Below are 13681 nucleotides of genomic sequence, written 5' to 3'. Positions count from 1 at the left end.
CTGTGTATCCCTATCGGTTTATTCATCATGTCCAAGCCTTTCATCGGCAATGTCAAGAGCGTTCTTAGTGGCGATACTCTGGTTTTGACCAGCCCAAACAATCCTGCTGCCGAACGAAACATCTCCCTCGCCTACGTCACCGCCCCTCATCTGCGCCGCGACGGCGACGAGCCCTTTGCCTTCCAATCCCGCGAATACCTCCGCAACCTCGTTGTCGGCAAGGCCGTTCAGGCCACGATTCACTACACAATCCCCAACTCTGGACGAGAGTTCGGCACTGTCAAGCTCAAGGACGGCACTGATCTCCCCGATGAGTTGGTCAAGGCTGGCTGGCTAAAAGTCCGAGAGGATGCTGGCAAGAAGGAAGATTCCCCAGAGATTCTTGATAAGCTCGAGACTCTTCGTGCTCTTGAAACCCAGGCCAAGGCCGAGTCCAAGGGCTTGTGGGCTGGCACTGGTGGCATGATTGAGGTGCAAAACGACCTTGGCAGTCCTGACTTTATCAGAGAATGGAAGGGAAAGACCGTCGATGGTATCGTCGAACGTGTTCTCAGCGGTGACAGACTTCTTGTGCGTCTGCTCCTCTCTGAGAAGAAGCACGTTCAGCCCATGACCCTGCTTGCTGGTGTTCGTGCCCCGGCCACCGAGAGAGTGCAGACCTCAACCGGAGCTACACAGCCTGCTGAAGAGCATGGCAACGAGGCCAAGGCCTTTGTAGAGTCCAGGCTTCTGCAGCGTCTTGTCAAGGTCGAAATCGTCGGCGCGAGCCCCCAGGGACAGCTAATTGCCCACGTGCTCCATCCCCGCGGAAATATTGCGGAGTTTCTCCTTCAAGAGGGTCTCGCTCGATGCAATGATTTCCACTCGACTATGTTGGGTGAAAAGATGGCTTCACTGCGTGCTGCCGAGAAGGAAGCACAAGGCAAGAAGCTACGTCTGCACAAGAACCACGTTGCCAAAGCCGACGGCGGAAACCAGGACATGGCCATCTTCAAGGTCCTCGCTGCTGACACTGTGCTCGTGCGCACTAAGAACGGCGGCGAGAAGCGCATCAGTTTTAGCAGTGTCCGTGGCCCTCGTACAAATGAAGCCTCAGAGGCGCCATTCCGTGACGAAGCCAAAGAATTCTTGAGACAAAAGGTCATTGGCAAGCAGGTCAAGATTAGCATTGATGGCAACAAGCCTGCGACTGAAGGCTTTGAGGCTAAGGAGGTCGCTACCATCACCGACAAAGGCAAGAATATTGGCCTAGAGCTGGTTGAGGCTGGCTGGGCTACCGTTATTCGTCATCGCAAGGACGATACCGATCGATCGCCCATCTATGACGATCTTCTAGCTGCACAGGAAAAAGCCAAGGAAGAAAAGAAGGGCATGTGGTCTGGCAAGCCCCAAAAGGCTAAACAGTACCTCGATCTTTCGGACAACCTCCAAAAAGCCAAGATCATGCTCGCCACCCTACAACGGCAAAAGAAGGTTCCTGCTATTGTTGACTTTTGCAAGGCCGGCTCTCGCTTCACTATTCTGATCCCTCGTGAGAGTGTCAAGCTGACGCTTGTTCTCGGTGGCATCCGCGGCCCTCGTGCTCCCCGCCCCGACGGTGAAGGTGGCGAACCGTTCGGCAAGGAGGCCCTCGACCTGGCTAACCGCCGCTGCAATCAGCGCGACTGTGAGGTCAACATTCAAGATATGGACAAAGTCGGCGGTTTCATTGGAGAGCTATACATTGGTCGCGAGAACTTCGCCAAGGTCCTAGTTGAAGAGGGTCTTGCCACTGTGCATGCATATTCGGCACAGAAATCGGGCAACTCTAACGAGCTATTTGCTGCTGAAAAGCGCGCCAAGGAAGGCCGCAAGAATCTCTGGAAGGACTGGGACCCATCTCAGGATGAGGAGGAGGAAGAGGAGGCCCCCGCAGAGACACTGGAGACCGAAGTTTCTCTAGAAAAACGCCCCACTGACTACCGCGATGTTGTCATTACCAATATTGACAGCAATGGTAAGCTCAAAATTCAGGAGATTGGAAAAGGCACGGCTGCTCTTGAGCTGCTCATGAGCGATTTCCGCAAGTTCCATCTCGACTCCAAGAACAACAAACCCCTGGCCGATGCTCCCAAGACCGGTGACTACGTCTCGGCCAAATTCTCTCTAGACGGCCAGTGGTATCGTGCTCGTGTCCGTGCAAATGACCGCACTGCCAAGGTTGCTGAGGTCATGTTTGTTGACTACGGAAACTCGGAAAAGGTTGCCTGGTCTAACCTCCGCCCTCTTGACCAGGGCCAGTTCGGTGCCCAGAAGCTCAAGCCGCAGGCCGTCGACGCCTCGCTGGCCTTTGTGCAGCTCCCAACTGGCGCCGATTACTTTGACGAGGCCGTCGCCTTCATCGCCGAGCTGACGGAGGGCAAGCGCCTGGTCGGCAGCTTCGACTATGTCGACAACAAGGAGAACATTAGCTACATCACGCTCTACGACCCCAAGGCGGACGGCGGCCTCCCCGGCCCCAACGAGTCGGTCAACAACGAGATTGTCGCCGCTGGCTTCGGCATGGTCCCCAAGAAGCTGAAGGCATGGGAGCGCAGCAAGCCCTTTGAGCCCGTCCTGCAGCACCTCCGCCAGACGGAGACCCAGGCCAAGGCTGAGCGCCAGGGCCAGTGGGAGTATGGTGACCTGACTGAGGACTAGAGTTGAAGCACATGCCAAAAACGATTTATAACTATCGATAGATATATATTTGAAAAAAGGCAATGGGAACTGTATGGGAGGCTGACATACTAAGGATATAAAAGTGTTTTGATGGGACTCATGATTGCATTCAAGAAAACTTTGGCATTTTAAGCGCCGCCGCATGAACAGAAAGGGACACGTGAAGCTGGGGTAGAATGTAAAGATGATTAATGCTCCACCTAGAAGAGGTAGACGTTCATGAATTGACGAAACATGCACCTGTACAGCAACCCACCGAGAACTTAACAAGCGGTTTGACAGGTACGAAAACCCTGTGAAGAGGTTGTGAGAGGTTGTGGGACTCTGGTAAGAGAAAGTGATTAAAACATGAGATCAATGCATGAAAGGCATATGCTGTGAATAACACCCCTCCCCCGGAAACGACGAATTCTTTCAGCTGCGACGGGCTTTATCCTTTCCTCTGGCACAAATGGCGGTATGTAAACGGTACTACTCTCCTTTGCTTCCATGTTCACAGACCACACCCACCATTACCGCATACTTACTCTTGCATTGCCTCTCGTCTGTCGGTCACGGCTCTCCGGTGCCGGAGGCCAGGTATATGGGAAAGGGAGGCCGGTGCAGCATGCGGAGAAAACCCGGGAGCTTCGCTAGGAGACGGAGGCACACGCGGCTCCATTGGAGAAGAGAAAGAAATGAAAAGTAACTACTGCAAGGGAAGAGGCGGGCAAGGGATGAGAGCGCCACCATTGTGTGAGGCCAGGACGACGTTCAAGTGACGCGCTCGCGCTGTTCCAATCACCTGTCCATGCGCGTGCATAGAAACAGCGACGAGATGGGGAGGAGAGACAGACTATTCGCTCTGCATCGGGCAGTCTGCACGGAAAGGACGGCTCCCCTCTGACACGGTTCGCCTTTGCTCCAACGTTGCTCGAGTTCGGGTAACTTCGGGCCGCCTCCTATATGTTATCAGACGCAGGGACGAAGATAGCTTGCCAATTCTTTCCAGAGAAGGAAATACACATTGCCGTTGCATTCAGAACCCCAGGTTTATGAATAGTCGGTGTCTGTTTGCGGGGAAACCCTTTCCCACCTCGTATGCTTGGTCATGGCGGGATGCTTGGGCCAACACCACGACTTGGTCCAGGACGGCGCTATATTACATGCGGCAAGGCATATTCGCAGTCCTGCTGGGGAGCAACGCCGGTGCAAATCCAGCCAGCAGCGGTGATGGATCAGCTTCGGAGATGTAACGCGGGGTAGCATCGCCAAGAACGAGGGGGGCATGGTGAAAGTGAACAGAATAGAAGAGGCTGGTTTCAGCCTCTTCACAGCCTCTTCCTCACAGCTTTAAAAAGGTTCTTGGGATGATCTACCTAGCTTCCATGACTGCTGCACGCCACGCAGGGCCTATCCTGTAGCTTTCGGGCGAGCCCTTTCTCGATGGCCGTGTCTTCAACGAACAGCTTCCTCCAGTCTAGACTGCGCGAAATCTCGGGGCGAGCGCCACCGAACGGCTCGTTGTGGCTGGTTCGCGGAGCTATGCACCGCCAGGCGGGACGATCTAGGTGTGCTGCACACCAAACGATGGTGTCTGTTGCAACGGCTGTCGACAGGTCAGGTTGGTTGGGTTGCTTCGCTGCGCAGTGATCGCCTAGTGCGACGCCGGGCCGTCCATGGCGTTCTGGCAGAGCAGCAGCGAAGGCTTCACCATCTGCAGGTCGGCTGGCTCAAGTTGACCACCGGAAGGGGGGGGGGGGGCGAGAGTGGCGGGGTGAGTGGTGGTGCGGCCATCGTCAAAGTTGTGTGTGTGAATTGCGTCGATGGGTTGATCTGCGACTGCAACTTCTCCTTCGGGTGATGCTAGATATGCATTTGCAGCCTTTGAATCATCGCATCTTAGGTTTTCGGTCCCCCTGGGCATGGAGCGAGGTTGTTGGCGTTGCATAGCAGTTCTCCAACTCCATGTGGTAGTTTTGCATCGTTTTCTTTTTGTGGTGACTACTGGAGCTTGTCACAATGGCGCGTTGGTGACAGCGGTTTATGCCTGATCTGGACAATCCCCCGCCCCTAGGCTCGTCAAGTTGCCCACTTCCCCAGACACCGCTGGCGGTAGTAAACAAAGACTTGGTGTCGCAGAGTTGAACCGCGTCAACGGAATCGGATCTTGCTCGTCGTTATGAAATTCGTTACGTCGGCTATTGAGAGAGTCCAATTGCCAAGCATGTGAAGCTGGGGCTTGTGGCATGAAATGAACGGCGGACGATCTTTTACTAATTAATTAGAAGCAGATGTGGAGGGAGGCCGTCGGCAGCCTCCGTCAGTGGCCAATATTCTGAGACAGTTCGCAGGCGAAAGCGGGGGATAGGGGCATGCCATGCCAGGGGAGTACGAAGAGCTGGATGCCAAACGAGCCCACTTGCCCGCGATTTCTCAATTTTTCATATTGTTTGTAAACCTGGAGAACTGAATGCTCTACACAGCTTGCCTCTAGAGCGTTTCAGTCTTTCGAATGGCGCATCGAACGTGTCCGCTGGAGTAAAGTGGCGACGAGCTCTTGGTGGCTACTAATTTTTCGGCCCGCGCCATCGTCTGCATTGCGCTCAGACCTTGCTAATAACTAGACATGGGGCGCAACTATCGCTTGCTAGATGCCTTGCAGGGTGCTGGTCAAGGTACGAATAAATTATAACTAGCTCGTTCAGATCGTCTGAACGGGCGCAACTTCGCCGCTGGGGTTTGCCTAGTGGATTGGTACTATTTCAAGAGCCCAGGGTGTGGAAATGAGAGAACTATGAAATTAGGTTGCCTACTAATTTACTCAGGTTTGTCAACACTGGCACAAGTGCATGCAGTAGCAACTCTAGCTCGAGAGTGACAAAAGAAACGAAACAAAAGCTGGTATGCAGCCACAACGTCTTTGCTGACATGCAGTGAGCGAGGCTTCCTAGAAGTGTATAAGGCTGCGAAGACTTTTGACAGGAGGTGGCGTGAAGCTCTGGAGCAAGCCACATAGATTAAGAGCGAGCTTTGGCGTTGATAGATCTTTACAATGACAATTTAAATAGCTGGTTGCGCTGATGGTTGGTCGAAGCTGAAGTTGGGGCCGTTTGTATGTGCTGGTACTTAATAGCTTCCAGCTGCCAGACGCTCTTCTTTGCCATCTGCCAGCTGCCAGCCAGAAAACGCCACGCATCTCCAAAACCACTACCAAACTTGCATCACCAACTTCTTCATTTCTTCATCAATAAATAGCACCTTTTCTCCCCATTTGTCTACCTGTACCACCTTCAAATCCAGATACGGACAACTCTCACGTGGTAGTCAACCAGAACAAGATTCATCAAGCGGGTCGCCCCGAGCAGGCAGCTTCCTGCCCCAGCCAAGCAGCAGACCGGGCCTGCAGCGAAAAGGCATGTGAGCTGCGTCTGGCCCGCCGCCTCTTTTCGCTAGTGCGACACTTCTGCCTGCCCCTACCGAAAGGCTGTGACCAGTGCATCTGCAAACTGCTAATAAAAGGACTCCATCGAGAAGCGCCGAGGTGGCGACGCCACCACTCCATGGCCCTACCTACTAACCCAGCCTGATGTTCGTCTTTTACTATCCTGGTCGACTGCGCCGGCCCTAAATCTCTGGTGTTGCCCGCGCCTGTCCATAGCACGCCTCACTTATATATATTCAGAGACACTGGTCCCGCCGTACCTGGTCTTCGCTCTTGCTCGTTTTCCCATTTGGCTAAGTGGGATGTAAGACTGTTTGAAAACTGACCCTTGACCGGCAAACTCTTGTTTTCTTCACTTCCTACTCTGCGTCAGCATTACTGGAAATTGCATCGTTGAGAGGGAATTGGCCTCCCCCCAGCTCTCACAATGGTGGCCAACCTTTCGGGATACAAGGTGCCTGGCGTGCCACACTACGAGCCGCGTGCCATGAGAGTTTGGATCATTCTGTCCACATCATGGGTGACAACGTTGGCGGTAACGTCCGTCTTTCTTCGCCTACTTAGTCGACGGCTCAGAAGTCAAAAACTGTGGTGGGATGACTATCTCATCATGTTTTCCATGGTAAGATACAGGCAACAGGCCGAGCCCGAGACAGTTGGTTATACTGACTGAATAGATGTGGAACTGGGTTGTGCTTGGAATTGGCTTTGCCATGTACATTGAAGGTGTTGGTTACCATGTCGACAGCGTCTCAAAGCACGCCGTCCACAACATTTCCAAGTGGCTTCTCATCACCGAAATCATTTACATCTGGAATCTCTGCTGGACTAAGCTCAGCTTGCTGATGATGTATTACCGAATCTTTCGCATCCCCAATTTCAAAAAGCAGGTCATTGTTGTTGGTACCTTTGTCATCTGCTGGGCCATTACCATATCCTTCCTCTTCACCTTCATCTGCAAGCCGATTGAGAAACTGTGGATTCCCGAACTGGAGGGCAAGTGTGTGAACGAGGTCGCCGTCTGGCTGGCAAATGCTGGCAGCACTATCTTCAGTGATATTGTGATCTTGATGCTGCCCATTCCTCAAATCTGGAGACTAAATCTCAAGAAGAGTGAAAAAATTGGCCTGACATTGGTTTTCGGTCTTGGTTTCTTGTAGGTTCTCCAGCATCCACAGTCGACACGAAATCACTGACATTTTCGCAGCGCGGTTTTTACCTCTTCATATCGAACATGGGTTCTGTTCAACTACGACAAAAACGATATCCCTTATTCCCTGGCTCCGCTGCTTGTTTGGTCCGATGTTGAGATGTGCGCCGGCATCATCTCCGCCTGCCTGCCCACACTGCGGCCCGTTTTCAATGCCGCTGCCAAGAAGCTGGGCATCAACATGCACTTTTCCCGCTCGACGCCGTCTGCGCCGCCAGACGTCACAATTGCAACGATATCGAATATTAGCTGCAGAAAGCCGCACGTTTCTGTCATGACGACGCAGCACGATCCGTCTGACAACAATACCGACCGCAGCCCTTTTTACAGACTGCACGACGAGTCTGACGGCGAAGGCATGCTTGGAGAGACGACAGATACGAATTCCATCAGCAAGTCAACACGAGCCGAGTCCAAGGCCACCTGCTACGAACTGCGGGCCATCGATACGGCCGGATTCAGCGAGGAGTCCCTTGAAAAGGAGCTTCACAGACAACGGATGAACAGATTAGACGCATAAGGCGATCGGCACATAAAATTTTTGATGATGAAACGACGATACAATAATGAACTTCATATCTGCAAATAACTAAGTATTTGGTTCTCCTGGCGTTTGGCAGCTTGGGTTGGGTCGGAGTGTGAGGGGTCAAAGGCGATCATGGCGTTTCTCTTTCTGGGGTTCAGCATGCGCTGTACCGTTTCACGATGATTCTTAAAAATAGGATCATGTATCGCAATAGAACCGCAATTATGTAAAAGAGCCCGAAATGTGAAGGTGTTCTGATAGAAGATCCAGGTACCGCCCAGCAACAGTAATGGGTTTACTAGTTACCTTGTCTGACGCAAGACCAAGACGGCATTGGGGGTGGGCAATAGAGTGACCACCAGATCGCTGCAATAGCAGGAAGGGCCAGGCGTGAATAAATCCTTTCTTTGCCAATAGTTGAAATAGGGAACTTGATGGCGCACGAAACAACTGTTCAAGCCATCAATCCAGGCCATTGTATACACCGTTTCCCGCCCCCGCCAAGTTTAGCCTTGGTTCGTAGTAGCGCTTCGATGACGACATAGCTACTTCACGTTTCTAGATCGAAGCTTGTCATAACAGCCCAACAGCTCCTCTCTGGTGAGAGATCTCAAGTTTCATTCCCTACAAAACATTCAATTGCCTCAAGTTGCACCAATACACTCACCAAGACCTGTCGCAACGCTATTTACTTCCGAAACGCAAACAACCCCGATCGATCGAGCGATACGACTGACACCCCACGATCTGGCAATGAGTTCCAACACCTCATCCTCGGGCGCCGTCGCCGGCGGCGCCGATAAGAATCAGCCCAAGACGCGCAGCGCGCGCGCCATGGACGCCGTTGGGGAAAAGGCGGGCGAGATTTTGTGAGGCTCCGACACGTTTTCTGAGAGTTGTTTCGTGGCTCAAGCAGTTAACGTTCATGACCTCGCGCAGCAAGGAGGACTTTGGCAATGCGCGCAAGGTCGCGGTCGAAGCCATGAAGAGTCGCGCATACCTCTACCCGCTCAAGGTACTCCCGATCCCACCTCCTCACACCCCGAAGAATCTTTCTTCTGCTTCGAAAAACCCCGTTTCTAACCCCACCGATGACCCCAGGGCATCGCCTACTTCCTCTCGCACCGGTCGCTGTGGAAACCGTTCCTGTCGCGCCTCGGCCCACTGCTGACGCTCTCCGCCGGCGTCGTCGGCTCCATGTTCGCGTTCACCTACCTGCCGCAGCTGGCGGTGCTCGTGTTCGTCAACGGGCCCCTGGCGGTCGTCTCGACGGTGCTGCTGGTGCTGAGCGAGAGCTCGGCCATCATCAACGGCGTGGCGCGCGGGTGGTTGCTGCAGGACGCCATCCTCGACACGTTTGACGGCACGCTGCTAGCGCGTGACGCGGCGGGAATCGTCGCCGAGGGCCGCGAGCTGCGCGCGGGCTCGTCGCGCGACCCGATGCGGCGCCTGGGAAAGGTGCTGCGCAGCCCGTTTGACAAGTTTGGGCCCAAGGCGATGATCCGCTACCTGATTTACCTGCCGCTCAACTTCATCCCGGTCGTGGGAACGGTGGCGTTTGTGTTCTTGCAGGGTGAGATGCGTAATGAATGCGCTGTTTACGGCGGCAGTGGCTAACGAGGTTGACAGGCCGCAACCGCGGACGCTCGGTTCATGAGAGAGTAGGAGGCCGGCATCATGCAATCGTATTATCGGTGTACTAACAATAGTCCAGTACTTTCAATTAAAGAAGTGGTCCAACGCGCAAAAGAAGGACTGGGTTGACACGCACGTCGGGGCTTATACATCGTGAGTGCCGCGGCAAGCATGGCCAGTATGACCAACACTAACACCGTCCAGCTTCGGACTCATCGCTACCGTCCTGGAAATGATCCCCATCGCGAGCATGTTTTTTACGTACACAAACACAGGTGAGTCGGCATTTGCAAATGCAGGATGTAGGCGGCCATGGACTGACAGGGTGCTGACACAGTTGGCGCGGCGCTCTGGGCGGCTGACATTGAGGCGCACAGCACGTCGCTGACGAAGGAGACGGCGCCGAACCTGCGTGCGGCGGCGGACAAGGCGGCGGAGAAACCGGAGCTGTGATGGCTGATGGAGTGGCGAGAAGTGGCTACCGCTACATGGGGATATTCGCGCATGGTGTGTCTGCTTGGGAAGGCGTGGTGTCAGCGGATAGCTGCCGTTATGCAAATAATTACAAAGCAAACTGTCATTCCTAAGGACCGAGTTTTCTTGATATTGGTGATTGTTCATTGCTAATTCTATTCACTGGCGGTCGTTTTCGTAATGACAAGCGGCCCAGCTTCGGCGAGGAACAACAGCGCATGACGGCGGCATTTGCGGGCGGCGCGGATGCGGAATGGCCGTTGTTGGACGCCGGACCGGAGTTGCCAGGAGTGGATGTTCCTACGGCCGCCGCTGATTTGTGGAGATTTTCTTAGAGAACAGTTGACTGGCGAGAGATTAGAGTGTGATTCTGAGTTGTCTTGTTTCTTGTTGCAGCCCACAGAAAAACCTTAGCGGGGCGCCCACAGGTACATATGCCACCAAAATTGGCTGCAGAAGTACCTTTTTTAACGACAACATAATTTATGTAAATTTCGTAGCCTGAGGCCACAATTGGTGGGGATGTGTTGATGTGTTCAACTCGATCGGATATGCGTTTTTTTGAGCGTTTTGGAGGCTTCCGGAGGCTATGGATTCACAGGCTTCGACGCAGGATTCCTGTGGCGGCGGCAGCCAGCCACTGCCTGACTTCGAAGATCTCGTATCGGAAGAGAGAGTCAGTAGCTATTCCCCTTCGTTAGCTGACGATTCCTCACAAAGTTCGGGCTCTCTTACCCGGTCCTACTGGTCAGAAGAGCATGTCAAAGCCTTCATACAGCACATCAATAGCGCCATCGTCGACGGCGAATTTATCGCCAAGCAGCACCACACACACACACTAGTGTTTAATTCGATAATCACTGAATTCCGAACCGTGTATCCTAATACGAGATTTAATATACAGAAGCTTCAACGGAAATACTCACAATTACATGGCCTCTATAGGGCATATAAAAGTATCTCTGTCTATAGGGCGTATCGTATAGCGAAGAGACGTCAAGAGTGTTAGCAACAGAGGAGCATTAGGGCACTCTTCTAGGCCTCATGCCAGTGCACGGCAGGGCTCTAAAGCTACACGGCATCCCGGATCCTAATAGTCTTTAACAGATATGGCCTGACGCCCAGCCTACCGGAATGACTACAGTCAGCGTCGATGATATAGCAGGATTGCGTGCGTTACGCACCAATTCTGACCCTTCCATTACGCCGGATGAAGGTGATGATGTACTATCGGACGGACCTTCGAGCCTAACGCCGGCGAGATCTTCATCGCGCACGCCACCAGCGAAGCGTCAGAAGACGTCAAAAAGCACGCCAAAATCATCGGCTTCGACGCTGCTCAGCGAGGCTGTTCACGGGTATATTAAATTGAGAGAAATGGCGATACGAGGCGCGAAAGTTATAGCCTTTGAAGAGGTCTCTGTTGATGTGCAGGAGAGGATGAAGCATGCGGCAGCAGATGTTGAATTAGACATGTTTTTGGATAACGTAATCAATGATGTTGATAAACTGGAGCGATAGAGGACCAGCACAGCAGCCCGGAAGATACGACTTTTTTGGCAGGTCGTTGATAGGAATCGAATTGAACCATAATATTCATTAAAACCAGAAAAGTCAGGGCTGTAGGAATATATTTTCTGCTTATATTATTTCTAAGGAGAATGAATTTATCTTTACTGTTGAAGTTTCTCTTATAGTGCCACTCTAGTAAAGGCATGAGGTTATCACCACTTCTCACTTCTTTAATTCCCCCGCTTTTTGCCCTTCACTTTCGCCTCTGCAGCCTCTGCATCCCTATTCCTCTGCCAAAAGCTCTTCAATTCGCTCCATCAAGCTATCGTCTGGGTCTTTTTTCTTATTATTTCTAGTAGAATGAGCTACGCCTTTTTTTTTTTTTATGAATTGACCGCTTCTGAACCCAGGGGCGTCCTGATCCGATTTCTGGACCGCGGCTATTGGAGAGGAAATACGGTCTGTGGTGGGTTGTTGTCGCCGTTGTTGGCTGGCATCGCCACACCAGAAAATACTCCAGTATGAAGTCATGGCCGGCAGAAATTTACAGCCGATGGAATTCCTACCTTGCTTTAATCATAGAAATGACATGCCAGTAATCCCACAGCATCGTTTCTACTCGTTTCGCCAACTTGATACCCAATCGCGAGCAATTACTGCCCACAGGTGCATCCGTCTACATAACCCCCATTACCCAAACAACTCCGGAACCACTGTACAGCCGCTAAGTCCCCACCTTGGACCACTTCAGCGTCATGACACTGTTCTTTGCCATTTTATCATTCTTTTTTACATCTTCTTCATCTTTCCTATCTTTCTTCTATTTGTTATCTTTTATATCTTTCTTATCTTAATGTGGTACTTAACATCAGCGGCATGAAAGTATCTATTACGTTCCTGGGTAGACGTGGCGGCCTGGTATACTGGGCTGCCTTTCTTTGCAGAGGGGCAGATCATCACCATGCCTAGTACAGACTTCCACGGCGAAGTTTACGGAACGGCCCTACTGAGATGTTTACAAAAACACTGCAATGGCTATGAGAGAATAATAACATCCTGATTTGATTACCGTGAATTTATGTCCTTCTGTTTTGGCGGTAGACGCTGACCTGCGGCACCATCTGCCATCTTCGCGCCCGCGTATCCCCGGCCGATCTGCATATCGGCAAGACACATGGTGGTGTAGCTCAGGTGCTCGGTCAAGCTAGCCGTCATTCTGTACAGCTCCGCCTTCACTTGCTCGTCTCCTGCCTGGCCCATCAGAACCTGCGGCAGTGGTGCCAATGGTGGCGGCGGCTCCCGCAGGCACGGCCTCTGGTAAGTCTGGTGACTAGCAACACTCGTCGGCGGTGCCGCGCTCATGTCTAGGTCGATCAGGCTGTCAAACGACTCTGAGCGGCTGTGCGAAGCATCTGAAGCTGCCTCGTCCCAGCAGGGAGGCAAAAAACCACCATCCTCGACGGCGGGCTGGCAAAATGCAAAAGGAAACTTCCAGTCCTGCGTCGCGCGTTTCGTGCCGCCGAGATCCTGCTCCTTCGCTTCCTCTTCCTCGGACCCGGTGACAGGGCGCATCGTGCCCACGCCCAGGTCAACCGAGTTAAACGCCGAGCCGCCATCGCTGGTGCCGCCGCTGAGGTTGTTGTCGACCAAACACAGGTCCAGGTCTATGATCGATTCCCTATCCGCCACGGGAAGGTCGCTATGCAGTAGGGCCTGTTGCACGGGCGGCGCGGGCAGAAACTTGGCGTAGTACTGCCGCGAGTATTCGTCGTAGTTGGAGAGCGTGTTTGCGTCAAAGACCTTTTCGAGCGGCGACTTGACAGCGATTTGCCGTGGGGGGCGCCGCCTGCGCCGCCGCGGTGTCGCTTCCTCCCGCGCTGGCTCTTCGTCCACATCAGTCCCGTAAGCGCCGGGTAGCGCCCCATGATCAGACGCGTCGAGGACCTCGTCAACATCGGCTTCGACCGCTGTACTAAAGTTCCAGTCTAAAACGACGTCTTCAAAGTCGTCTCGCATCCCCGGCGCGCCGCCCTCGGCGAACAGAGACCGCCGATCGCCGCCCTGAGCCTCCCAGACGCGGAACGCGTGCACCAGCTGCGCCAGCGACGCCGTCGGGAACCGTTCCTCCGTTTCCGGCGCCACGTATGCGTGGCGGCAGACCTCCTCCATCGTCGGCCGCGCCGCCGGCTCCCGCCGCAGG

General features: G+C 53.3%; 4 protein-coding genes across 4 annotated transcripts; 3 read left to right on the top strand and 1 right to left on the bottom strand.

The window, feature by feature from the left end:
* Positions 1-27: 27 nt before the first annotated feature.
* On the top strand, positions 28-2679 carry ISF_01160 (RNA-induced silencing complex, nuclease component Tudor-SN; the record flags this gene model as incomplete). Its single annotated transcript, XM_018844767.1, has 1 exon — positions 28-2679. One exon carries the CDS (start codon positions 28-30, stop codon positions 2677-2679), a length of 2652 nt encoding a protein of 883 aa, XP_018707533.1.
* Positions 2680-6551: 3872 nt separating this feature from the next.
* Positions 6552-7854, top strand: ISF_01159 (hypothetical protein; the record flags this gene model as incomplete). The annotated part of the gene is made up of 3 exons (XM_018844766.1): positions 6552-6746; positions 6802-7280; positions 7332-7854. The coding sequence occupies 3 exons, from the start codon at positions 6552-6554 to the stop codon at positions 7852-7854; spliced, it is 1197 nt and encodes a 398-aa protein (XP_018707532.1).
* Positions 7855-8613: 759 nt separating this feature from the next.
* On the top strand, positions 8614-9948 carry ISF_01158 (hypothetical protein; the record flags this gene model as incomplete). Its single annotated transcript, XM_018844765.1, has 7 exons — positions 8614-8729; positions 8800-8875; positions 8962-9433; positions 9490-9521; positions 9575-9648; positions 9700-9770; positions 9833-9948. 7 exons carry the CDS (start codon positions 8614-8616, stop codon positions 9946-9948), a joined length of 957 nt encoding a protein of 318 aa, XP_018707531.1.
* A 2598-nt stretch (positions 9949-12546) lies between these two features.
* On the bottom strand, positions 12547-13650 carry ISF_01157 (serine/threonine protein kinase; the record flags this gene model as incomplete). Its single annotated transcript, XM_018844764.1, has 1 exon — positions 12547-13650. The coding sequence occupies one exon, from the start codon at positions 13648-13650 to the stop codon at positions 12547-12549; it is 1104 nt and encodes a 367-aa protein (XP_018707530.1).
* Positions 13651-13681: the final 31 nt, after the last annotated feature.

The sequence above is a fragment of the Cordyceps fumosorosea genome (genome assembly GCF_001636725.1).
Source record: "Cordyceps fumosorosea ARSEF 2679 chromosome Unknown scaffold_2, whole genome shotgun sequence".
Classification (NCBI taxonomy): Eukaryota; Fungi; Ascomycota; class Sordariomycetes; order Hypocreales; family Cordycipitaceae; genus Cordyceps; species Cordyceps fumosorosea.
Note: the sequence above shows the minus strand (reverse complement) of the source record. Positions and strands in the feature narration are given on the sequence as shown.